A 27,228-nucleotide genomic window follows, 5' to 3' on the forward strand; every position below is an offset into this window, starting at 1 on the left:
TACACAAGATGACTTTAATTGTAAAATCTGACATCATACAGCATTTTCATATCTATCACAAATCACTATCATAATTAAGTCAAATCTTTTATCATGTTTATGGTTCATTGCATTTTCTTACGACTTAAACATGTGTTTCAAAGAACTTATAATAGAAAAGCTTGGCCTATAGACAAAACAAATGATAATATAATCAAATAAACATAACTTTATGTTATGATATATATTTGTAGGTATTATAACATCATGATGAAACTGATACAAACATTTTATTTACTCAAAGTTTTATCATTAAATTACTACGAAAGAAATGACATAATTTTAAAATGGATAATCTGATTGATAGTTGCTTGCTTACAAATTGTAGTATCCAGTGGCAAAAATTTCATCAATATAAAGGAAGATAACGTAAGCACAACTAAAACAAATTATTTAATTCATGTGTCCAAAATGCTTTTCTGGATGTACCTCCATCCTGGAAATGGACAGGAAATATGGACTACAACTGGAAATGAGGGTTTGTTGGACAGGACCAGACTTTAACATTATAACAAGCCACGTCAAGACCCTCATAAATGCTGCAAGGGTTCTGTAATGTTAGAAAGTGTAGCCCTCTTCCTACATATAGAAAGAACGTAAAGGCATCAGATAAATGCATGTATCAAGACCAGAAGAAACTGGGAACTAAACTTTACGATCAATAATAGAAGGGAGAAGTTCAGGGATAGCTGTATTTCATACCCAATTCAACTTTTAGGCATATAGTGATGAACATTATAGGCTTTGCTTTCTGAAAGGCAATGTGCAGAATTGTAGGACCAAATAAATCACACATTGTCTCAAGGTGATGCATTCATTTGCCAAATATCAAATATCCTATTTCAGAGTATCTACTTCTGTTCTGGCCAAAAAACATGTCAACAAGAGTCAATTTTTTTTTACCACAAGGTCAAACTTAATGGTCATATTAAGGTCACACAATGTGTGATACTGTCTCTTGTTATTTAATAAGTATAAAGTCAATGTCAAAGAATAAAAAAGTCTTGGCTTAGACAAAATTTTATAAGAACTAGACCTAGGAGAAAGAAAAGGTAGAACAAGATGAAGAAAAATTAGAATACTGCTAAAATGAGACTCAACAAGATAAAAGAACTGAAGAAATGAAAATAATATGACTTCAAAATTGTTGAAAGTGGTGATCTTGATGAAAGCAACTTCAAAAATGATAAAAATCCTGTCTTGTGATACACATGCATCAAAAAAGAAAATATATTTAATCTACTCTTCTTCATTTAACAGTTAACAATGGTTAATGACAGAAAAAACAAATAAGGATGTGTTTTATAATCATGTTGTGCTGATAGGTGTGTTATTCTCCATAATAAAAATACAACTAACAAGTTTTATCAATAAATATAAAATTAATTACAAGCCCACCACATCCAATTCGCACACATCTTCCTTTTAGTAACAGCCTTAGATTGATTGCTTCGCAAAAACTTTCGATTAAAAAACTGGAAATTTAAATATATACTGATTAGTTTAAGTTTATTTTAGGTCATCAATCAAAAAACGCAAGGTAGTGGCCATTGTTCTCTTAGTTTTAGTACCTGCAAAAATTTTAAAATCAGAACTACAATATCAACAGAAAAGCAGGATGTCCGTGTACTGTTTATTCTTCTTCTTCCAACTGGAGTCTAAAGGATCCTGGGTATTTTGGTGGTTATAAACCAAATTGATATAATAATACATCTTTGGTAGCATATTTACTGTTTATAGTTCCTTAAAATAATCCCAACACAACAGTTCAGTTACAGCAATTTAATAATGTCTTTGAATTTTTTTAACTGATAAAAAATAGATCACAAAGACAATCTCGGACTATTCTTTCTGAACAGTTTTCTTAAATATCAATGAAAGTCTTCAAATTTATACGAGTTGCCTGGGCAATTGTTAACTCCTGTGACTAAAAAATATAGACATGATAAAAAGAGACATTGTTTATAAAAATATTAACTCTGTTACAATCAATACAGATCAGAAATGATATAATTGGGAAAACATACAAATTAATATTTTTTTATAGGAGTACTATTTTGATGGATGAGGCTTAAAATTTAAGGGCATCAATTCCATGATTTATGGTCTGAAAATGTGCTAGTGAAGTTGATTTTGCAAATGAAGTTTAATATAATTGATTTAAGGGTGATTTTTATCCTTTAAGAAATGAAAGTAAAGTATAGTATTTGAAGATGTGTAGGCATCCACCTATAAACTCAATGCATGATAATTTAATTGTCAATCGATACCTGTTATATGAAAATTGCTGCATGCAAAATTTTAAGGAAATGGAAACATAACAAAATTTACCATTTGATGTATTACAGAATACAGATATCTCTATATATATAGATGGCACTAATGCATTTGATTCCTTTGTTTTATATGATAAAAGTCCATACCAAGTAAGAAAGGAAAATATGTCTTACAAAATACTAAAATACAATGTACAGTATGCATACCAAAGTACAATGAATCACTTAGTAAATGATTATCTAGTTCAGCACTCTATAACAAATCAAACTGTGTCTCAACAACTCGTCCGGTGTGTAAGTCTCTAGCTCGGACTAAAAGTTCAGTGTCACCAAATACCATCGTCTCTTCTATCTCTAATGTTTGTCCGGCTCTGATTTCTGGTAACGGAATGATTAGGTTACCTAGTCTCTGACAGCTTGGATCGGTAACATATCGTGGGTTAGGGTCTGTTGATACGTAGATTGTGCACTCTAGGGTTCTTTCATCCGGTTTCAAAGCTTGGAAAACCTGGGACTCTTCATGACCAGTTTCCACTTGCTGACCAACCTGGACATATTTAAAGAATACATCCTTGCACCGATTAACACCACCCAGATTGACCTTCTTTGATTCTGGATGCATCTGAGGATCCCACTCTGGCCAGCTCTGGATACCATAAGTACGACGCAATACTCTGGCACTGATAGCCTTTGGTTGGTGGCCGTATAAAACTGCTCCTTTAAGTACAGCAAGACCTGCTTCTTCAGGAATAATTATCTTTTTATGTTTTCCAAATTTTTCTTTCATTCTATGCTGTATAAGCTCACATTCAGAAAATCCTCCCACCATAATAAGATTTTCTAGATCTGATAACTTGTCATCACGAAACATTCTTTCTAGATGTTTTATTAAGGCTTCAGTTGTAGATTTGAATAAATCTCTAAATGTATCTGGGGAAATGTGTAACTTTTGCTTACTGTAAGAAACTGCCTGACCATACGGTGATTGCTCAAGAGCTGTCTCCATTTTACCCCTATGGCTTTTAACTAAATCAATTAAAGCAACAGGTAATGTAACGACTACTTTGTTTGTTTGGTCTACACGTATTGATCTCTTTTTGGTTTCAAATTCTCTGAATAAATCAATAAAGTCTTCAAGTTCAGTTTTTCTTAATTCTTCCATAACTTTGGGTCCACAAATTCTTTTAAGAAAGCTATGGAAAGCTTCATCTATAGATTTTCCACCCCAGGGACCACCACTGGCAGGAACAACTTCCTTTAGTGAACCATCTCCATATCTTTGATGTACTGTAATATCGGCTGTGCCACCTGCAAATGAATGATATGACGTTATTAATAAATAACTGAAGATGATATGTACCAATATAATTGTTGAAATGAACATCATCTACAAATAATTACATTAAATGTATGTTTCACTATAATACGTTATTCTGATTGGCTAACTGTACATCACATGTTATTCCTTAAGCAGTTGTATCACACAATAAAACTTTTCATTCATGATGACACGAGGTCCCACAATAAAGTGCACAGGTAAATGAAATCAAAACTTGATAAAAGGCGTGTTTTCATGATCATATAGGTAAAAATGTAATTATAAGTATTGAATGCTTTTTTTTGTAACTTTATAGGGTTGTAAAAGCGTTGACCGTGCGCACATTTTTAGTATGAAGCGCTTCCCCGCTTCATACAAAATGTACTTCGGTCAACGCTTTTACACCCCAATAAATTTACAAAAAAGAGCATTCAATTCTTAATTATGTTTAAAATTATTTTTCCTTTATAATGTAAATCAATAATGCAACAACTTGCATTCATGTATGATAAACAACTTGAATCACTTAGAACAATGATAAAAAGTAAAACAACCATGCTTGGTGAGTAGGAAGCAAGGTGTCCGACAGATCTGAAATGGCCTCAAATCTTACAATTTATCAATGTCAAGACCATGACCAAATACAGATTTATTCTGGTTCAGTAGTTCTTGGGAAAAGTGTGACAAAAAGTATTTGTTGGTCAAACAGATGGACAATACAACAGACTGACACGGTAACTGTTATATAATCCTATTTCTAGAACATATACTGTAGGTCCTTAATTCAAGCCATATTTCTAAAAAGTTATAATTTTAGTGTTTCCCCCAAGAATGTTTTGATGGATAGATGCCATGCCCTTTTTTCACTTCTTTGGGTGACGCCTTTGTCTAGAAAGTATTCTACATAGAAGCCTTTTCAAAAATTAAAATTTTAAAATTAAATGCCTATCAGAATTTCTGTTAAAATTGTTTCATGATTCTGTAATACTCTAATTAACTGACAATGGGATAAAGTTTAAATCCTTGCCCTTAGATGTTTTATCACATCTGTTAATGCTAGTTTACTTTTAATTAGTGGGGCTGGACATTAGGCAACGATCAATCAATCTAATTAGGGGATTTAAGATAATTACTGTAAATTAAGAAATTATTTTGATGTTTTTATTATTGCGAAAAATGTGACAGGGTTATAATCCAAATAATTTAAACTTGCATTTTGAAATATTTATATGAATTAAACAGGATTTTTTTTCATGTCGCAAAAATTAAAATTGCATTAGTGTCTAAAATCATAAGATCGCAATAAAAAATGCACACAATAATTTCTGAATTTACAGTAAGTAAATACTAGATATTTAATACAGAATGAAAATGACCACATCTTATTCATTTGTTTATGTACAGCATGTACACCTGAACAACTGTATTCTAAAGGTAAACATTGTTTTGACTAAATTGGTAAAAAATTGTTTTGTTTCATAACCCTGAGTATGAAATTAAAAGAAATTCCTATTTTGAACATAAAGTTATCAGACCACAAATCAAAAAATCTTTATCTGTTCAACCGAATTTTCACAGCTTTCTAAATATTTTACCTAAGTTTAACTTTATATAGAAACCAGGTATATCCTGATTTGTACATGTATCAGCTTTTTTCATGCCAAGTTGCAACATACCTTTAAAATCTTATAAGAAAGAAGAGGTCTCCCATATACAGGTAAGGATGACTATAAAGTCACTAATTTCATTACCTCCCCTATCAAAGGTCAAACTTATTTACCTCCAAGGTCAACTACCATGTACTTCATTCCTGCTTTAATTGTCTGTGCAAAAGCATTTTTTTCTTTAGCATCCTGTCTATCAGTCTTAAGGTGCTGGCAGTATATAGAAGCTGCTTCAGGCTCTAAAGCAATACTCAACTGGCTACTTTTTATACCAGCCTGTCAATATATAAACAAACAAAAATATAAAAGTTATGTTCATCATATTTTATTTTTTTTCATTTGTTGTTTTGGACATTAATATTGTTGCTAGTGTTTTCTTTTCAATTGTTTTCTTTTTTTACACATCTTAAGTAGATAAGGAATCTGTGTTTAGCTCATTGTAGATAGCAGGTAGGTGATCTATAATAGTTCCTAACATCTATATTATTTGGTCTCTAGCAGATATCATGTCTGCTTACTGTAAACTAACTTTTGTGGTCGATTTTTTTTAAGCAAGAATAAAATAAGGTAAAATATATATTGTTTCAAATATGTAAAACTTGTGTCTTTCCTTATTTATATAATTATCTACATCAAGCAAATTCGAAAATTGAAAAATTAAATTGCTGTGAAATGGTTATTAAGGGCTAAATTCAAAATAAAGTATCTGCCAAAATAAGTTGTTTTAGAGTAATGCAGTATTCATATAACTTGGTAATAAAAAGAGTGAAATGTCTCACCTTTTTTCCTTATCATGTTGAAGGTTTAACTACAAGTATTACACAACTTAATATGTTTAATGTTTTATGAAAATGCAGTAACCATGCAACAGATGAACCTATCTGAATACAAGATATGAAGCATGCAGGTATTTTACCTGATGAAATATTAAGCTAAAGACAAAAGTTTAGGCAGTTGCAACAACCACCCCAGGATTATAATCCCATTGTCTTGCATTCATCGACACATGCAATACTTAAAGAAATCTCTTTTTTGTTGACCTTGTATTGCTGAACATTTTTCAGTTTACAGTTTCTTTCATTATTCTGAAGTTAAAAGTACTAATAAAATAACTGTATGAAGGTAGCTGTCAAAGGTTATGTACATTTTTTGTACTTTAACTTTCATCTACTTAAAATGTACATAAATAGTATAGTAAACTCATCATAGATACCAAGATTAAATTTTGTATGTACCCAAGACGCGTGTTTCGTCTAAAAAAGACTCATCAGTGACTCTTGAATCCAAAGAAGTTAAAAAGGCCAAATAAAGTATGAAGTTGAAGAGCATTGAGAACCAAAATTCCTAAAAGTTTTGCCAAATACAGCTAATGTAATCTATTTCTCAGGTAGAAAAGCCTTCCATTCTCAATTTTATAGGTATTTCGAAAATTCAAACGTTTTGTAAACAGTTAATTTATAAATAACTTTTTAGCCTGCAGGTATGTTGGTCCATTAAGGTCGTAAAATAAGCACCTTTTTCTTAATCTGTCACTCCACTAAAGATTGTTTCTTAAAAAAGTCCCACCTTTTTCTGAAATTAATCCAAATAGCTATTTGATTTTAAATCATAATGCACTTCTAGTGAAATTTCTATTTAATGATAGTTGCAAAGAAGTATTATATATTTATTGTTCTTCTTAGCAACTTTTTTGCCCGGTCGTAAACATTTCATGTGGTGCAGTTTTTTATAAAATGGACAGAAAAAAAAAACATTTGGGATTTTTTTTTCAAATTTCAAGATGGGGAAAAAATTTGAATTTTGTCTTTTGACATATGATTTTGCATTTTTTACAGAGATTAATTGTTTATTCATAATGTAAAACTAGAATTCCTTAATTTTTTTTCTAAATTTTGTCCATTTTCACTCAGTTTAGCGAAAACACACTCTGTATTATTTTTACGAAGTGGTTAGGATAAATAAAAATATATGTGTGGTTCCAGTAACCCTACCGTCCCTACTTTTTCGGCTTAAAAATAGCCTACCCTAAAGATTTTATTGTCATTTTTCATTAAGCACTGTTAAATTTCAGAATGTTGCTCCCATAGACTCAATGTAATAAAAAAACATAAAATAAAAAAAAATCCCAACCTACCTAACCTAACTTTTTTTTAGATGTAACTGGAACCACACATACTTTTTTATTTAGCCTTACAACATTTGTAAATTTAGATTACATTGATAATTTCTTGATTTTCCGAATTAAAATGTTTTAAACTTCCAATTGAAAAGTTTCGAAGCCATTCCAAGTCAGTATTTCTTATAAATTAACTTTAATGAGGATTTTTAGCTTTGCATTATATAGTTCAAGGAAAATGATCTGGACCTCCTCATTATTCTGATGTTCGTTGAAAAATAGTAGAAATGTTTCTAAACTTCCTGTCGAAAAACTGCGAAAAGTCCTGACAATAACAGAATGCATACTTGCTTTAAACATAAACCTGTTAACCCCATTTCATCTTGCTTAGGCATTACAATTACACCATGAGTTTGGCTCTCAAATTTTTATTGAAAATCCAAACTCTTATGGTTTTTGTGCATCCTATTGTGAAGTACGTAGATATCGGACTTGTTTAGCAAATTTGTTAAAAAACAGATCCAAGACATATTTTACTTATTAATGGTATTGATCTATTAAGAAAAGGTGGTCGTAATATACAGGAGGGAGCAGAAAATATTGACTTAAGGGGGCTCGCGGGTCTAAATCGAAATTTTTATTTAATATAGGACTTCGCTATATTTTTCTATAAATGAACTTTATCTTATACTTAAAAGAAAAATGAAATAAAAAAATGGGGTCACCGTTCATTTACGGTCACAATCTGCCATCGAAAGAAGCATACATTTTTGTTAATGTCCTTTTTTTCTGTTGAACTAATAGGAGAAACAGAAGTAATATATATCGAAATAAAAAAAGAACTAAATTACAGAAATCGCTTAAATTTTACAATTATCTAGTTTATGTACAACTTATTCGAAAACAACAATAAAAAAATATAGGTCACCGATGACTTAAAAAAGATATTTCAATTTTAATGCCAAAAAATGGCATTTTTGCTCCAAAGGGAGATAATTTGGAGCTTTTTCAATGATATCTACATTTTAAAAGTCACCTAGGGCTAACACGAATTGGTTTTTTGGAAAGATTTTTGTACCATATGATAAAGTAACAACTACTAAAGGTAATAAATAAAATTTGTAATGAAAAATAAATGTTTAATTTTTTCTGAAAATTTTATACCCGCGAGCCTCCTTAAATGCTGTAACAATCGATGGTAAAAATACATTTTACTCCATGACTACAGTTGTATTTCAGTATCAAAACAAATCATTAAACGCCAACATGAGTTCCATAAAGGTTAAGATCTTTGACGTTGAATGATTCGAACACCAATCGTTTGGCATGTTAAACTCTTGACAAGCCAACAGAACGGCATGGACCTCCTCGTTATTCTAATGTTAATGGGAAGATTGTGTCTTGTTTCATGGTAAACCGAAACATATCTGTCCTGTCTTTGGTATTTGGAGACAAAACTTAAGATTCGATTCCATTTTCATTTTGGACCCGTTCTTACAAAAGGCTCAATCTGAAATTTCATCTGTAGCCTATGCTCCAGTTATATATGCCAAGCCTAGAAACATGGCAATAGTATTTACAACTATGAAACAATGTTTAGATATGTCAAAACGTGCCTGTTGCCCAAATGTAAAATAGTTTATACCAGACGTGTTCGAGGAATAACTTTGGTATATTAGGTAAGCTCTCGTAGCTATTTTAAAAGCATTCTTTAATTGGTGTAAAGACGAAAATCGTTTAATTAATATTGAACCAAATGTGTGGAAGGCATTCTTTGACTGTCACAGTTCATTTGCTGAAACACCCAGAAGCGCTGAAGGTATTGAACAGGTTTTTTTCAAATTTTAAATAACCTGCCATTTTTTGAAGAATTCAGAATACATTCTTGTAAACTATCTATCACCAACCTTCGTATTTTGGGATATGTTTCTTCGTGCAGTTGAGATATTGTTACAGAACATTAGGGCTGAACGGAATGGGTTGTGGCTTTTACATTTGCAAATGGTTGCTGCAATGTTGCGATGCTTTTTCATTACCAATCGGACGACCTATGCTAGGTGGACACTGGCCTACATATTGGATATGTTGAATCTGTCTGAAACGGTAAAATCTGTCTTTAAGTCAGGTGAGTTTTCAATCAGACATAAACATGGAGCCTTAAATAGTATCTGGAGTGATATGGCTACAGATAAACTATTATTAAGGATTCTAAAGGATGTAGATGCATCATAGGATTGACAAGGAAAACACCTGCTTTACTTCGATGGATGCTTACAAGACACATCCCTGCACATTTCAGTTCTGAAATGAGGTCACGATCGGGATTAACCACAGATGCAGAAATTGAACACGAAGAAAATAAGCAAACGGCAATGACACGAAACAAGAAGAATGTCTCTGATTTCATAGGGTACCGGTTTATGCATTCAAATATGACTGATCCATTTAACGTTGCCAATCATCATTAGCCATTGATAAATATTTCTACAGGCTGAAAGCCTCAATAAAATGATTGATTCTCTTCTTAAATCTCTTGAACGTGAAAACCAGATGGTTAAATCTTTTGTGGAAGGCTGATCTAATGAGTCCGAAGCCCATGTCTTCTACAGTCCTATGTCGTGGTGTCCTCTCAATACTTTTGATGATACGATTAAGACCTCAAAACTCAAGTGTAAATCAGGTGACTTTGTTAAGGCACATATTAAACCCTGTAAAACTAGTTCGTCGTGCTTTATAGTTCTTGCTAATGTTCGTGGGAATGTGACTGTAGTCAGGATATTGGCATATACTATTGGTCCGATACCTTTTGCTCTGTTCCATGATGATGGTACCATGTGGAAATAATGCTTTGAATCTTCCAATTTATGACAATATTTATCAAATGTACCAGCCTTATAATTAAATACGCCAGATGCGCGTTTCGTCTACATAAGACTCATCAGTGACGCTTAGATCAAAATATGTAGAAAGCCACACAAGTATAAACATTATAAAGTTGAAGAGCATTGAGGACAAAAATTCCCAAAAGTTGTGCTAAACACGGCTAAAGTAGTCTGTGCCTGGGATAAGAAAATCCTTAGTATTTCGAATAACTAATACTTTTGCAAACGGTAAATTATACAAATGACCATATAATTGATATTAATGTCAACACCGAAGTGCTGAATACTGGCTGGTGATACTCTCTTTAGATAAGTTTTCAAACGGGAGATCAGGAATCGCTGTTAACATTGGAAGTGCATTCATCGCCCCATTGTATGATCCGAAAGGAAAGTTTAGGTTTCTTCATGATGATATTAGCAAGCTAAGGGTGGAGTTTGCTGCCACAAAGGATGCCAGTCTTGTGAAAATTCCTCCATGTGAAAACACGTTTTTCCAGCACATTCCAAGTGCAATTCTTCAATCGCACTTTCCAAAGACTCTGGTTGGTAAGAGGGTAAAACGGTTTGCTCTCGGTTTTCTTTCAGGGACCTATGTCAGTTGATTTCCTTCAGGACCTTGTTTGTATGTATACGGACAAGGGAAAACAGCTTGCAAATAACAATTGTGTATGCAACCAACAGAAATTCGTGTATACCAATATTTGTTCATGTGAAGGGTCTGATGGTTGTAAAATTATTTAACTCACCAAGCAATATTGGAAGAAGACGACAATAAAAATGATGACTGATGTCAGGTTTTTGAAAGTTGTCATGCCTTTTTTTTGTTAAAATACCCCATATAACCACTCTTTCTAAGGGGTCCATGTGTGCTTTTGTAAGACAAAGGCACACAAAACCTAAAAAGTTCATTGAGCTAGAATATACGCTGAAACTTAAGTCCATCATAAAACTCATTTGATTTAATTGCCTTGTGAAAAATTTGTGACTGGCAATAAATATTACATCAAAGCATAAAACCAAATTGACTTCTATTCTTTTTATAAAAGCCGTAAAATTCAGAAATATATCTCTATAGAAGTACATGCGACGTAAAAAAATCAAAGCGCTGTAAGCACTGTAGGCAGTTAACCAAAATCCAAGGCAAACATAATTATGAAAACTGTGGTAATGTTGATTCAATTTTTTTTTAAAGATTTAAAAGAACAAACATTCATATATAATTATACATTTATGTTCATTTAATGAATTATTCATTAAGGCAAATAATTCATATTTTATCAAGGTTTTCAATAGCAACGTATATATCAAGTATATTTTTTTTTCATGGTCATGAGTCTTGAGTCAGCAGTGGTACAAATTCACAATGATTGCAGTTCTTCTAGTTGATCGTAATTGTTCGTATTAGTTGACTGTTAGTATTTCAAGTTGACTTTAGTACGAGCTTGTAAAAGTATGAATGGACTTGCTTCTCTGGAAAGAAAACTGAGTTTGTGTTCTACAGTACAAAAAGTTATGAGACACAAATCAGACAAATGTTTACTACTACAGGGATCTGTAACAAAGGGGCTGCTGGCTCAGTCGATACGCCTCCTTGTTACGGGGTCATAATCTTATGCGAAAAATCATTAGAAAAACGTTTACACCAATGACAGGAACTAGTTGTTGCAGTTATCAAAGATCAAACAGATTCACTTTTGATTATCATTTAATTCCAAGTCCAAGAAATAAACATAGGACAATGTCAATATCAAATGTACGACTCCTAACTGTAACTATCTCGACTCTCTGTTCTTACTCTTTATCCACACTATTTTTATTCTCTACTGTTTTACATTTATTTTCACACAATATTTATACTATTAATCAGACAATACTTCATTTGTAACAATACTCAAATTAATATGACATTTCATAACACCTAGCAATAAGTAACAGTTTTCACATAATTAATATAAAAGATAATTATAAGTCCTCATATAATCCCATTAACACATATATATTCTCTTATATGCTTAATTCTCTCACATTAATTCTCAATCTGTCACAAATCCTTAAATATCAAATGTCACTAATTAACTCACATTTTGTTTTGACATGTAAATTGTTCAATTTGTAAAAACAGTATTTTTGTAAAAGTCCAATTTTTGAATAAAATAATAAATTAAAATACGGGGTCATAATTTTATGCGAAAAATCATTAGAAAAACGTTTACACCAATGACAGGAACTAGTTGTTGCAGTTATCAAAGATCAAACAGATTCACTTTTGATTATCATTTAATTCCAAGTCCAAGAAATAAACATAGGACAATGTCAATATCAAATGTACGACTCCTAACTGTAACTATCTCGACTCTCTGTTCTTACTCTTTATCCACACTATTTTTATTCTCTACTGTTTTACATTTATTTTCACACAATATTTATACTATTAATCAGACAATACTTCATTTGTAACAATACTCAAATTAATATGACATTTCATAACACCTAGCAATAAGTAACAGTTTTCACATTATTAATATAAAAGATAATTATAAGTCCTCATATAATCCCATTAACACATATTCTCTTATATGCTTAATTCTCTCACATTAATTCTCAATCTGTCACAAATCCTTAAATATCAAATGTCACTAATTAACTCACATTTTGTTTTGACATGTAAATTATTAAATTTGTAAAAACAGTATTTCTGTAAAAGTCCAATTTTTGAATAAAATAATAAATTAAAATATAAGTCCAAATTAGCCTTATGACAGATCAATAGTGAGGTCTGACTGACCTGTCCATAGTAAATGTAAATGACTTCCACCTTCAACCCAAGTCCATGAAGTTTGGAATAAAATGACAGGTGTTAGGTCTAGCGAAGTGATATGCATATGTGACGCCTATGAGATTGACCTTGTATGTCATTCAATCTTTTTGAAATGACAAACAGGAATGAATATGGTTTAGGACTTAGGTATCTCAATCTTTTTAAAGTTCTCAAAACACACACAAGAGGTTGTGAGTGACACTAGGGACTACCCCTATTTTTCATTTAATTTTTTATATTGTCCCATACATGAATATATATGGTTTAGGGGTGGGGGACTCCAGTGACTTCCCCTATATTTCATTTGATTTGTTATATTGTCCAATACATGAATATATATGGTTGAGGGGTGGGGATCTCATCTGTTTCCAAGTTATCAAACAGGATTGGGTAGGGTGACCCTAAGGACTCTCCCTATATTTCATTTGATTTGTTCTTTTGTCCCATACATGAAAATATATGGTTTAATTTAAGGTTAGGATCTCGACTGTTTCCAAGTTCTCAAACAACAGGAGGGGTGGGGTGACCGCAGGGACTTCCCCTATATTTTATTTGATTTGTTATTTAGTCCCATACATGAGTATATATATGGTTACATGGTGAGGATCTCGACTGTTTCCAAGTTCTCAAACATGGGGGTGCAGTGACCCTAGGGACTCCCCCTATAAATCATTTGATTTGTTATATTGTCCAATACATAAATATATATGGTTTATGGAGGGGATCTCAACCGTTTTCAAATTCTCAAACAGGAAGGGGTAGAGTGGCCCCACGAGCTCCACCTATATTTCAAATGATTTGTTATATTGTCCCATACATGAATATATATGGTTTAGCCCTTTAGGGGTGGGGATCTCGACCGTTTCCAAGTTCTCAAATAGGAGGGGTGGGATGACCCACAGGGACTCCTCCTATATTTCATTTGATTTATTATATTGTCCCATACATGAATATATATGGTTTAGGGGTGGGGATCTTGACTGTTTCAAAGTTCCCAAACAGGAGTGGTGGGGTGACCCCAGGGACTCCCCCTGTATTTCATTTGATTGGTTATATTGTCCCATACATGAATAAATATGGTTGAGGGGTGAGGATCTCGACTGTTTCCAAGTTCTGAAGCAGAAGGTGGTGGGTGACCCTAGGGACTTCACCCATATTTCATTTGATTAGTTATATAGTCCCATACATGAATGTATATGGTTGAGAGGTGGAGATCTCATCCGTTTCAAAGTTATCAAACAGGAGGGGGTAGAGTGCCCCAAAGGACTCCACATACATATAATTTGCTTACATTCAGGTATCATATAATCTAGTTGCACTATATGTGTAAAATAAGAAACTTCCAGCTATTTTAACTGACCCATCAAAATTGAGAAAAAAAATACCCATTTAGTAATATGTTTACACTTTAAAAGCATCTAACTTGCTTTACCAACATTTATTACTGATAAAGAAAATTTATACTGTCACCAGGACCATATAAATTGTTAGATATACTGTTCCCAGCTCTCACAAAGACTCACATTGTATTGGATTTTGACATTAAAAATTGTCAAAAAGTAATTTTGAGTTTCCTATGGATACCTATGGATCTTCAGAACGCTGGCACTATTGCACCATTATATTCTGCTCTACTTCATCATCATTGTATTTAATTGTACGTTTCTCAGGTTACACTATTGACTGGACCGAATGACAGGACCAAATGAAAAATGCTAATAACTTTTTCATTTTTTAAAGAATTGATCTCAAATTTGAAATATAATAAGATTTCACATTTTCAGTACAAAATATTTTCTGTTTTTTCATTCTTATACATATATCTTTTGGTTTTCAATTCTAGTGTTTATATTTATTTACAAAGATATATTTTGTCATCTGTCTGATTTTTTTAAAAGTTCAAAGATCGCCAAAACCCGGAATTACCCATATCCGCTTCCGGAATCGGATCCAATATTAGAATTTTCTTCTCACGTCAGCCATTTTGTTTTCAATGTTGTTTTTGTCAGATACGATTTTACTCGAATTTACACATTATTTGTCGGCGATTTTCTGAACAAAATGAACATCGCTGTCATGAATAATATAATGCTAAAAACAAGTTTTGGGATCGTTTATTAGGAGACTTTTGTAAAAAGGTTTGCAAAGTTATTTTTTTATTTCCTCTCAAGTCGTGCATGTCGAGCGTAGCTAGTAACCAAGTCGAAAGTCCGACTGCAAAAGTGGAAGTTCGCAGACCTCGGACAACCACTAATTGAACCCCTACCTCCAAATTGAAAAGATACAAATATTTCGTCTTATAATTTAAAATTGTCGCCAACAGCATGAACAGTGGAACTTATTTTAAGACTACTGACGAAGTTGACTACGTATTGATGACAAACAATATTCCTACGACTTTTGCCATTTGGGAAATGTAAACTACTTGTCTTTAGAAATTTTCGGCGATTAAACATTTCATACATTTGTTCTTTGACAGCGTAGCCAAAATATCAGGGGATAATAAACTACATAAAGATTCCTAATGTGCCCTACTTCCTATGTGCAACTTCAAAACTTTTGGATAAATCGACGATCATTTAAGGTTTTTCTGATCATATTTTTTGTAATCAAGAATTAAAAGTATGAAAAAACTGTCCAATTAGTTATGAATAACATAACATCCAGCTAGATAATAACAATGGCACATGTTTCAGCATTTATTGGATAGAACACAAATCTAGGGTGCTTGCATAAGACAGCTTAACTGCCTAAAAATGAAATGGGAGTCAGTTGTTCCATCTTCTATTTTCTTATTGTTGCTAGTCTGAATTTCTTTTAAAATGTGCATATGGTGGTTTCATTATTTTCAAATCAAGTTGAAAATGAAGTGTCGCAATTCATTTCATTATGAATTTCTTGTTTAGAAACTATTCAAATATTATTTTGAGGCTTTTTATAACCTCTTGTGAAATCAATTGACAATAGTGAAAAACTCAATCACTAACCTTTGACCTTATTTTTAAAAAAAAAATTGCACCATATTTCAATTCTACAACCAGGCAAAAATTAAAGAATAAACATTTCTTTTTCCAAAAAGTCATAATTTAGCCTGCAGGTAGGGTGGTCCATTAAAGTTGAAAAATTGTTGGCTTGGTCACTCCACTACTAGACAATATACATGTACCCAATGAAATGTACTTCAAGGCATTAAATAATGATATGTGTAAGGCCATTATTTCCATTGATTATAATGGAAACTACAGTTTAATTTAGCATTTAATTTATTTCAAAGTTAAATCTAGTTTTGTTGACAATTCAGGTTTTACTTTTCAATTATTCATCTTTGATAGGTTATAGACAGAGGTCATCCTTTTCTTCACTTATTAGCAATGATTAGACTGGAATACCAGAAAACAGCATTAATATTTTTATTTTTTGCTTTTCGAAACAAATGTGTGAATTTTTGTTAATTTGTAGCTGTGTCATTTGTTAATCATATTAATAATGTGAAGTTTGATTTTATCACACTCAGTTGACACTTGAATGTAGTATTTTTTAAAACACATAACTAACAATCTTATTGATTGACACTGTTTGGAAATCATTCTTTAACCTATGAATGCATGATTACAGTGTTACATATATACAGATTTAGAGAAATACTTATATAAACATCAGTACATTGAATTTATATTTATAAGTCTAGTTTTTATGTCAATAACTGTTTATATGGAGCTCAACTTATTAGTATGACTAAAATTGAGAATGGAAATGGGGAATGTGTCAAAGAGACAACAACCTGACCAAATAAAAAACAACAGCAGAGGGTCACCAACAGGTCTTCAATGTAGCGAGAAATTCCCGCACCCGGAGGCGTCCTTCAGCTGGCCCCTAAACAAATATATACTAGTCCAGTGATAATGAACGCCATACTAATTTCCAAATTGTACACAAGAAACTAAAATTAAAATAATACAAGACTAACAAAGGCCAGAGGCTCCTGACTTGGGACAGGCGCAAATATGCGGCGGGGTTAAACATGTTTGTGAGATCTCAACCCTCCCCCTATACCTCTAACCAATGTAGAAAAGTAAACGCATAACAATACGCACATTAAAATTCAGTTCAAGAGAAGTCCGAGTCTGATGTCAGAAGATGTAACCAAAGAAAATAAACAAAATGACAATAATACATAAATAACAACAGACTACTAGCAGTTAACTGACATGCCAGCTCCAGACTTCAATTAAACTGACTGAAAGATTATGATTTCATCATATGAACATCAGGCACAATCCTTCCCGTTAGGGGTTTAGTATCATACCATCATAACATATATGAGAAGAACATAACCCGTGTCATGCCAACAACTGTTTTTAGAATAAATGTGTTTAGTTCCGATGCAAAGACCTTATCAGTGACTCAATATTAACGCCAAAATATGCAATCTTTAATGACTTGACAACAGTATCGTAATTATATCCCTTCTTAATAAGTCTATTCAAAGGTTTTGTAAGTTTCTGAGGTGAATACTGACACCTTTGTGCTTTATAAAGAATATTTCCATAAAAAATTGGATGTGAAATACCTAAACGTATTAGAAGTCTGCATGTTGAGCTATATTTACGATTGATCTCTTTATACCGATGATAAAATTTAGTAAATGTTTTGACTAGTTTGTGATATCGAAAACCCTGGTGTAATAATTTTTCAGTAATACATAAATTTCTCTCGTTAAAATCTAAAACATTTTTTTTTATTGCCTTTTATGGCTATGTTTAAAGTGGTAAAACAGGATAAGACTAACAAATGTTTGACTGGCTCTACTATTTCTTGGAAGCCCTGTATTTACAAGCATTAACATGATTCATGCCATTTAAAAAATCTTCATCTGTTTTAAGACATTCATCATAGGCATGAGTAGAATCTCAGTTACAAATGGTCCTGGACCAGATGATTTCAAACAAAATATTTTAACTCCTGAATGTGAATTACAACATATATGTATAACAAACCTTAGTAGCAGCTTCTCTCATAAACTGTTTGGCAGAGTCTTCCCATATGGCAGGTACTGTTAAGACATAGTGTAAATCATTCTCCTGGATACCTTTAATTTTATCCGATACACTCTTGAATAAATGATCCTTCAGATACTGAATTGCATAATGAAACACTGTCAAAGCTTCCACTTCTTTATCAAGCTCATCCTTTATCTTTATATCTCTTGTGATTCTCTGAAAAACACCACAGCCAGAAAATTAATGATTATTTTTGTTTTTCAAAATATATATATATATTAATGAATGACATAAAACTTCTTTTGAAATGTTCTTTGTATTTGTCATATTTTCTTCAACAATGTTCAAAATCAAAGAAAAGCATTTTACCCTTATGTTCCATTCTAGCCATAGTGGCTACATGTTTTTTGACTTACAAGAAAATAAAATATAAAATGTATACTCATGATACTTGATACTCTAAAACTGTTCTGACCAAGTTTGGCTGAAATTGATTCAGCAGTTTCAAAGGAGAAGATTTTTTAAAGTAAGCAAACTAATAATGACTAAGGAACAACATCACAAAATCAATGAAGGATAAAAAACTTAATTCAAATAGTGCATTTTTCCCTTACGATCTATTTTTAGCCATGGTCAGATGGTGGCCAGGTGTTTTACGAAACAGAAAATAAAACACAAAATATATTCTAAATACCCTTAGGATCATTCAGCTTAAGTTTGGTTGGAACTTATTTGTAGATCTTACCTTGCTGAACATTTTCGCTGTTCACAGTTTATCTTTGTCATTAATAATATTTAAGATACCCGGTAATCATGATAATAACCAAAAACTGCAAAATTTCCTAAACATTACCAATTTAGTGGCAGCAACCCAACAATGGTTTACTTTTTTAAATTGTTATTTAGATGGAGAGTTGTCTCATTGGCACTCACACCACATCTTCCTATATATAATTATCAGATTCAACTCAAAACTTCAGGGCTGATAGAACTTCATCCATTGAACACTTAAACCTGGTCAGCATGGTCAGATTTGCTCTAATTGCTTTGGTTTTTGAGATATAAGTCAAAAACTGCATTTTACCCCTTTGTTCTATTTTTAGCCATGATGTGGCTACCATGTATTTTGCCTTAGTTAAAAAATGTCAACTATGATTTTAACATACATGTAAGCTTATGAGAATAAATGACAAATGTTTGGGTAGAGAATTTAAAGAATTATAGAAAGCTCAAGACTTCCATCATATGAAAATCTACATGAAAGATATAATCATGATAATCAATCATAATATTACATTAAAAATTACAAAATATATTACAAACCATCAAAGGTTCAATTTTTTTCTATGCCATATTGATAAGTACAGCAGTTGATGGGAAAACATCAAACTTCAGGGGAAATTACAGTATTGAGGAAAAAGGAACATGAAGAAAGAGATAACTTTTTACTATATTTTACCTAACTCAATACTTACCCTTTCATGGAGAAGCATTTTAAATCTATGAAAATAATAATAATCTTCATGTTCACCCTCAGATACCAGTTCAGAGTACATATTCTCAGCCTCATATCCAAACGCTACAAATTCTTGACTTGCATCTAATAGAACTGCTGTAGGTGCTTTTAATGACATAAGTTTAGATCCCGTCCAAACATTTGTATTGATTTTGGTTGGTTCCTTCTTATAGTCATCCGTAGAACTAAAGGCATAACCTGAATAAGTTGTACCGAAGTCTATAGCAGCACAAAATAACTTAGTTCCTGCTCCAGCCATCACAGTAGTCTGTTCAAATTTTTATCTGTAAAACAAAAATGTTATTCATTATTACATGTTCATATGCATGTCTCTATATAAATATGTAAATTTTGATTGATTGTTGATTAATAAACAAATGTCCCGTGTGTTGCATATATCACTGCATATTTTATCTATCCAAAGGCAATAACTTATAAAAATATGTTTTATTTTATTCTGTAAAACTATTTATGAATATCTTAAAGAAATGAAGGCTTCAGAGCAAATGCAAATAAAGAGCTGCGCTATAAGTGCATGATGCGCCTGTTGCCCTTTTAACTTGTCTTTATGCTTTCAATGACTATTTTTTGGGTACATTAATTAGGCTGTTAGTTTTCTCATTTGAATTGTTTTACATTTGTCATTTCAGGGTCTTTTATAGCTGACTGTGCGGTATGGGCTTGCTCATTGTTGAAGGCCATATGGTGAGTGACATATAGTTGTTCATTTTCTTTTAATTTTCAAAGGAAACTTAAGTCAATAGACATGATAGATATAAACAAGTCACCAAAGTTTTATAAAATTTTGTGAAAGTGTTTAAGAGTGATTGTCCGAAAACTGGAAAATCACCCCTTTTTTAAGCATAAACATTCATAACCAGTGATCGGGAAGGACATGCGCCCTGCGCCTATAGCGCATATCGACCAGAAATGGCGCATAGAGTGACAAATGCAAGCGCCCACGTGGCGCACGATATTTTTTCACTTCGTTTCGAAACGTTTAGATATCGTTGAGTCTGTACCGCCATGTGTGTGTACACAACTGTGTTATGTTCCTTCAATGAAAGAAGCACCTATATATTTTTGGGACGTCTCGGGTGTTTTCCTATTGTAATAGAACCATGGGGTTTAACGTCTCTGGTGTTTTTCTATGGTAATAATAGAACCATGCAGTTTAACTTATTACCCAAAAAACATAATTAACCATCATTCATGATATAATTTTTTATAAACAACTTTAAAATTTGTGAAATTTGGCTAGTACAGACGAGATTTATCTCTAATTATAATCTTTTAAGTTAGTTTAGCTTGCTATCATTTCGATTGAAAAACCCCAAAGCCTTTTTATGAACATGATGAATAAAGTTTTTGTCTCCATAAAAGGCGCTTAACTGTCCTTGTCATATTTCGGTCTTTGGCTTGTTTTGACATTTTGTAAACATGAATTCAGTGAACTGTTGTTTTGTTCTATCCATTAGTGATACTCTCTACTGTCATTCTTGTCATCGTGATGAAGTAATAATAATACAAAAAGTGCAGAGGAAATGCCAGAAATGTCCTCTGATACGGAACGTCTGGAATAAGTTTGGTATCGACGGAGACCCAAATTTAATGTACAAAAAAAACATGAACATGAACAAGGCAACGGTACCAATGATAAATGTTATCTTAAATATTATTGTCCGGTTTGGAAGAATTTATTGTATATTTATTGAAATTGAAATTACAAAATCACAGGAACAATATCCATGATATTATTTAAAATCATAAAGGTAAGTACCACCACCTCTTTGCCGTAATATACTGATACTTTTTTAATTTTTTTTACAGTAGTCAATTCAAATGGCCCACTCATTTGACAACATGGCCCATTATTTTTTTAAATGGCCCATTGAATTTATTTTTGAAGGGCCCTGGGCCCATAGTGAAAAAATCCTTCCAGATCACTGCATAACACAGAAAAGTAAAATCTGAGCTTACGTCAATAGATATAAACAATTCACCAAAGTTTCATTAAAGTTGATGGAAGCATTTTTGAGTTATGACCCTAAACTGGAAAATCCATCTTTTTTAAAAGTCATATGAAACCTCAAATAAAAAAAAATGAGGCATATAATATTTATCATGTTTATCATGTTTATAACTAAATGGATATTTTTAATATCAAACTTATGGCCATATACTTTTTTCTGAAGAAAAATCTTTAATTTGTCCACATTCAAAAGAAGTTTACTTTATTTTAATTGTTTGCATCCAGGAACCAATTCACCGACATATTTTCCGTATATATGCAACTGACCTTAGCATGACCCGACTCGTAAAAATCCGGTGATTGCAATACGCATGAATCTGTCAATAAAATAAACAATTATCTGATTGTATATATGTTAAACGTGTGCTCAATATCCATGCTTTTTGTTGATTGTTTACTACAAGGTGACAATCGGTAAACTTCGGCTACAAAACACAGCAATTTATGAACTGCCATATTTGTTAAATCATAACAGACAGAGAGAAATAAAATTGAAAATTATACAATATCTTAACGTAAATCAAAGCGCTGTAAGTGCTGAAGGCAGTTAACCAAAAACCAAGGCAACCGTAATTATGAAACTGTGGCAATGTTGCCTCAACATCAAAAATTCATATATAATACATTCATGTTTATCTAATGATTTATTTATTAAGGCAAATAATTTATATGTTATCAAGGTTTCAAAAGCAATGCATATATCAATGTATATTTTTTTTATGGTGAGTCTGCAGTGGTACAAGTTCCCAATGATTGCAGTTGTTCTACTTGGTAGTTAACCTTGGTTTTATTTGAATGCTAGAAGTTCAAGTTGACTTAGTATGAACATGTTATAGTAGTATGAATGGACTGGTTTCCCTGGAAAGAAAACTGAGTTTGTGTTCTATAGTACAAAAGTTATGAGACACGAATCAGACAAATGTTCACTACAACAGGGATCAAAGGTGAGGTCTTACTGACCTGCCCATAGTAAATGTAAATGATTTGTAATTTTGTCCCATACATATGAATATATATATATAATTTAGGGGTGGGGATCTCAACGGTTTTCAAGTTCTCAAACAGGTAGGGGTAGGCAAGGGATTTAGGAGGGGCAGGGGGCCCGGCCCCCCCTTTTTGGGAAAAGAATTGGTTGCATATATAGGGAATCACTGAAGCGTGACTGGAGCGGGCCCCCACTTATGAAAATTTCTGGATCCGCCACTGAGGGTAGGGTGACCCTAGGGACTTCCCCTACATTTCATTTTATTTGTTATATTGTCCCATACATGAATATATATGGTTTAGGGGTGGGGATCTCATTGGTTTCCAAGTTCTCAAACAGGAGGGGTAGGGTGACCCCAGGGACTCCACCAATATTTCATCTAATTAGTTATATTGGCCCATACATGAATATATATTGTTTTGGTGTGGGGATCTCAACCGTTTCCAAGTTCTCAAACAGGAGGGTTGGGGTGACCACAGGGACTTCCCCTATATTTTATTTGATTTGTTATATTGTCCTATACATTAGTATATATGGTTTAGGGGTAAGGATCTTGACCATTTCCAAGTTCTCAAACAGAAGGGTGTACAGTGACCACAGGAACTCCCCCTATCTTTCATTTTAATTGTTATATTGTCCCGTACATGAATATATGGTTCAGGGGTGGCGAGGTGGGTGGGAAGGGTGGGGTGACCCCCAGCGACTCTTCCTATATTTCATTTGATTTTTCATATTGTCAACAAACATGAATATATATGGTTAAGGGGTGTGGATCTCGACCGTTTCCAAGTTCTCAAACAGGAGCTGGGTTTGGGGTAACTCCAGGGACTCCCCCTATATTTCATTTTATTTATTATATTGTCCTATACTTGAATATATGCAGGGGCGGATTTAGGCGGGGGGGGGGGGGGGGGGGGCTGGTTGCGGGCTTGCACCCCCCTTAAATTTGCAAAGCATGGGTTGTTCTCAGCTTAATAAAGAATATTCCGATAATTTTACCTCAAATTTTTTTTAGCCTCGCTCTGCTGGGCGAAAATTTAAGTTTGCGCCCCTCCTAACCTAAAATCCTGGATCTGCCCCTCATATGGTTTAGGGTGAGGAGCTCGACCGTTTCCAAGTTATCAAACAGGAGGGGGTAGAGTGGCCCAAAGAATGCCACCTATATATCATATGATTTACTTACATTTAGGTATATATAATATAGTTGCATTATTTGTGAAAATAAAGAAAGAAACTTTCAGCTACTTTAATTGACCCTTCAAAATTGAGAAAAACAAATAACCCTTCGAAATTGCAGTAGTATGTTTACACTTTAAAAGCACCTCACATGCATTATCATCATTTATCACTGATAAAGAAATTTTAGACTGTGACCATGAACATGTATATTATTAGATATACTGTTCCCAGCTGTCACGTTGTATTGGATTTTAAAATTAAAATTTGTCAAAAAGTAATTTTGAGTTTCTGTATAAAATATTTTTCTGCTTTTTCTTTCTTTCACATATATCTTTTGGTTTACAATTCTAGTGTTTACATTCATTTACCATGCATGCATAGATTTATTTTTTCACCTGCTTTGATTTATTTTGTAATTGATCGCCAAACCCGGAATTATCCTTATCTGCTTCCGGAATCGGATCCGATATTGTAAAATTTTGTCTTCACGGCCGCCATTGTTATGTGTTTACAATGTTGTTTTTGTCAATCAGACACGATTTTACTCGAATTTATACAATATTTGTCGGCGATTTTCTGTATAAAGCTAGCGGTTGGACAAAATGAACATCGCTGTCATGAATAATAATGATAAAAATAAGTTTATAGCTCGTTTAATTGGAGACTTTGGTGACTTGCATGGAAGGTTTGCAAAGTAATTTCTTATTTTCTTTCAAGTGGAAGGTGACTTCGTCGGGCGTAGCTAGAAACCAACTATCCTAGTCGAAATTCCGCTTGCAAAAGTGGAAGGTCGCGGACCTCGGACCACCGCTAATTTGCACACCTGCCTCCAAATTGAAAAGCTACGAAAATTTCTTTTTCTAATTTGAAATTGCCGCCAACAGCATGAACAGTTGAACTTATTATATAATAGACTACTGACGTAGTTGTACTACGTATTGATGACAAACAATATCCCTACGACTTTTGCCATTTGGGAAATCTAAACTACTTGTCTTAAGAGATTTTCGGCGATTAAATATTTCATACAATTGTTCTTTGACATCTTAGCTAAAAGCACTAGTCATAAGGAACTACAAAAAGATTCTTAATAAGCACTACTTCCTATGTGTAACTTCAAAACTTTTGGATAAATCGACGATCATTTAAGGTTTTTCTGGTCATATTTCTTGTAATCCAGAATAAAAAGTATTAAAAAAGTGTTCAATTAGTTATATATAACATAGTAGCGAGCTAGATAATAACAATGGCAAGTATTTCAGCATTTATTGGGTAGAACCCAAATCTAGGGTGCTCGCATAATGCAGCTTAACTGCATAAAAATGATAAAATTGTACACAGAAGACTAAGTGTATGATATATACATGCATTGGTTCAAGAATTGGATAACATTATTTTTCACCAGCCACTCTTTTCATATGACTTTAAGGATAAAGCTTCATAACATGGAAATATAATGATAAAATCTGAAATCAAAAGGGAGCTTACGTCAATCAGTCAGGGGACTTATGCCTTTGATGCTATCATTTACCTGAAAATTCTATTTTAGTTGAAAAAATGCTATAATAATGGCTTTACATAATGAACTGATACTTTCTTCAAAGATTTTTCACAGCAGTGGGAGTTTTTTTCCTGTGAAGTTCAAGGTTTCATCTTTCAGATTATGTAATAAAATTCTACTGTTCGCAATAAAAATTTCACTGTTCGAGGGTGTTGAAATTAGTGGGGGTTATTAAAAGAATGATACTTAAAATAGTGATTTTTGGGAAGGAAATTGAGGTCTGATACTTAAACAAGTGATTTTTATGTCATTATCCTAGATTCAGTACAAGGTCATCACCTGAAATGACCTGGTCATCCTAGACAACACAGATGTTTGTTCTGATAAGTTTAGAAACATAATTATTCCCTGGATCATTAGTATTCTATATTTAAAGCTACACTAATATTAAATCACTTCTTCTAGTGATTAATTTGTACTACTTAAATAGGTGATTATTAAAGAAAGACAACTCTAACTTCCAACCTTTATGGAAATAATGTTACTTGAATCAGTGATTTAGAAAATCACTTGTTTAAGTAAGTCCCCTGACTGATCATGTCAATAGATACATAAATGTATAAACAATTCAACAAAGTTTGATAAAAGTTGGTGGAAGCATTTTTTAGTTATTGTCAGAAGTGTGGACAACAGATGGACGGACAACGGTATACCATAATACATGTACGTACGTCTTAGACAAAGGACACAGATGGATTCATGACAACATTGTCTTTTGGTGATGGTTATGTGTTTGTAGATCTTACTTTACTGAAATTCTTGCTGCTTACAGTTATCTCTATCTATAATGAACTTAGCCCAGTAGTTACACAGTCAGGATTCTACTTCGTCAAAATTGTAATTTGTAAAAGATTACAAAAATCTATGAAAAATTGTTAAAAATTGACTTAAAAGGGCAATAACTCCTTAACATGCTTAAAGGGTCAACTGAATATTTTGGTCATGTTGACTTATTTGCACGGGGGGGTCTCAACATGGGATTTTGGGTACAGGTGTGCAGCTGGGATTTTAAAAACACCCCCCATTCATATATTGAATAATTGTGAAATCCCTACCTATACATATATTTCACAGCGAAATCATAACCCATTCATATATTTATCAGCTCAAATAGTACCTATATCGGTCAATTACTACCTATTGATATATTTCCTGGGTAAAATTGCACCCCATTGATATATTTGACAGATCAAAAAAGGGACCCATTCCAGCGGCACATATGTATATACCTTTATATAGGAAGAGACCCCCCCGTGCTTATTTGTAGATCTTACTTTGCTGAACATTACTGAGGGGGGGGGGGGTCCAACTATATGTCCCCATTCAAATGCATAGATCGACAAAAAAAGGGGGTTCCAACCCTGGAACCCTCCCCCTAGATCCGCCACTGTTTCTATCTGCTGATTAATATCCATATTGACTTGAAACAATTTAATGATTGCTAACAAGACAAATGTCTATCTACAAAAACCAAAGGACACAATTTAATTGCTCACACTTGAAATATGACAGTATAGGACCTCAATGACTGGACATCAATTCTTAAATGAGCTGGAATATGCTAATATATCCTCAGTGACAGTGTATAGTTACTGCTGGTAACTTTTCCAAAAGCCAAGAAGAAGGAAGTTGTTTCGCACGATCAGCATAAAGAGGAGGTGACATGTTTCTTTTTTATAGTCTTTTGAAAGAGCATCAAGTTAAAAATTGGATAAAGGTATAGAACTGACTAATGCATTGTTAATTTCACCTTTGTATTACCATCTAGTACGAAAAATTGTTCTTTACTTTCGTTTTCAATGCAGTGATATTTCTCTCATAGTGCGCATGCGGATTTATAAG

At 32.8% G+C, this 27,228-nt stretch overlaps 1 protein-coding gene across 3 annotated transcripts; it reads right to left on the bottom strand.

Annotated features, from left to right (window-relative positions):
* LOC143084928 (heat shock 70 kDa protein 12A-like) lies at positions 1-27,228 on the bottom strand. 3 transcript variants are annotated; one of them, XM_076261007.1, is made up of 5 exons: positions 27,137-27,228; positions 19,589-19,913; positions 18,111-18,329; positions 5,414-5,573; positions 1-3,623 (listed from the first exon to the last, which is right to left on the bottom strand). In XM_076261007.1, the coding sequence occupies exons 2-5, from the start codon at positions 19,886-19,888 to the stop codon at positions 2,569-2,571; spliced, it is 1,734 nt and encodes a 577-aa protein (XP_076117122.1). In that variant the 5' UTR covers positions 19,889-19,913; positions 27,137-27,228; the 3' UTR covers positions 1-2,568. The 3 variants fall into 3 exon arrangements, with proteins under 3 accessions (XP_076117122.1, XP_076117123.1, XP_076117124.1); XM_076261008.1 differs by having other exon boundaries at positions 27,148-27,222; XM_076261009.1 differs by lacking the exon at positions 27,137-27,228 and adding an exon at positions 26,883-27,019.

The sequence above is a fragment of the Mytilus galloprovincialis genome, chromosome 8, assembly GCF_965363235.1.
Source record: "Mytilus galloprovincialis chromosome 8, xbMytGall1.hap1.1, whole genome shotgun sequence".
NCBI classification, from domain to species: domain Eukaryota; kingdom Metazoa; phylum Mollusca; class Bivalvia; order Mytilida; family Mytilidae; genus Mytilus; species Mytilus galloprovincialis.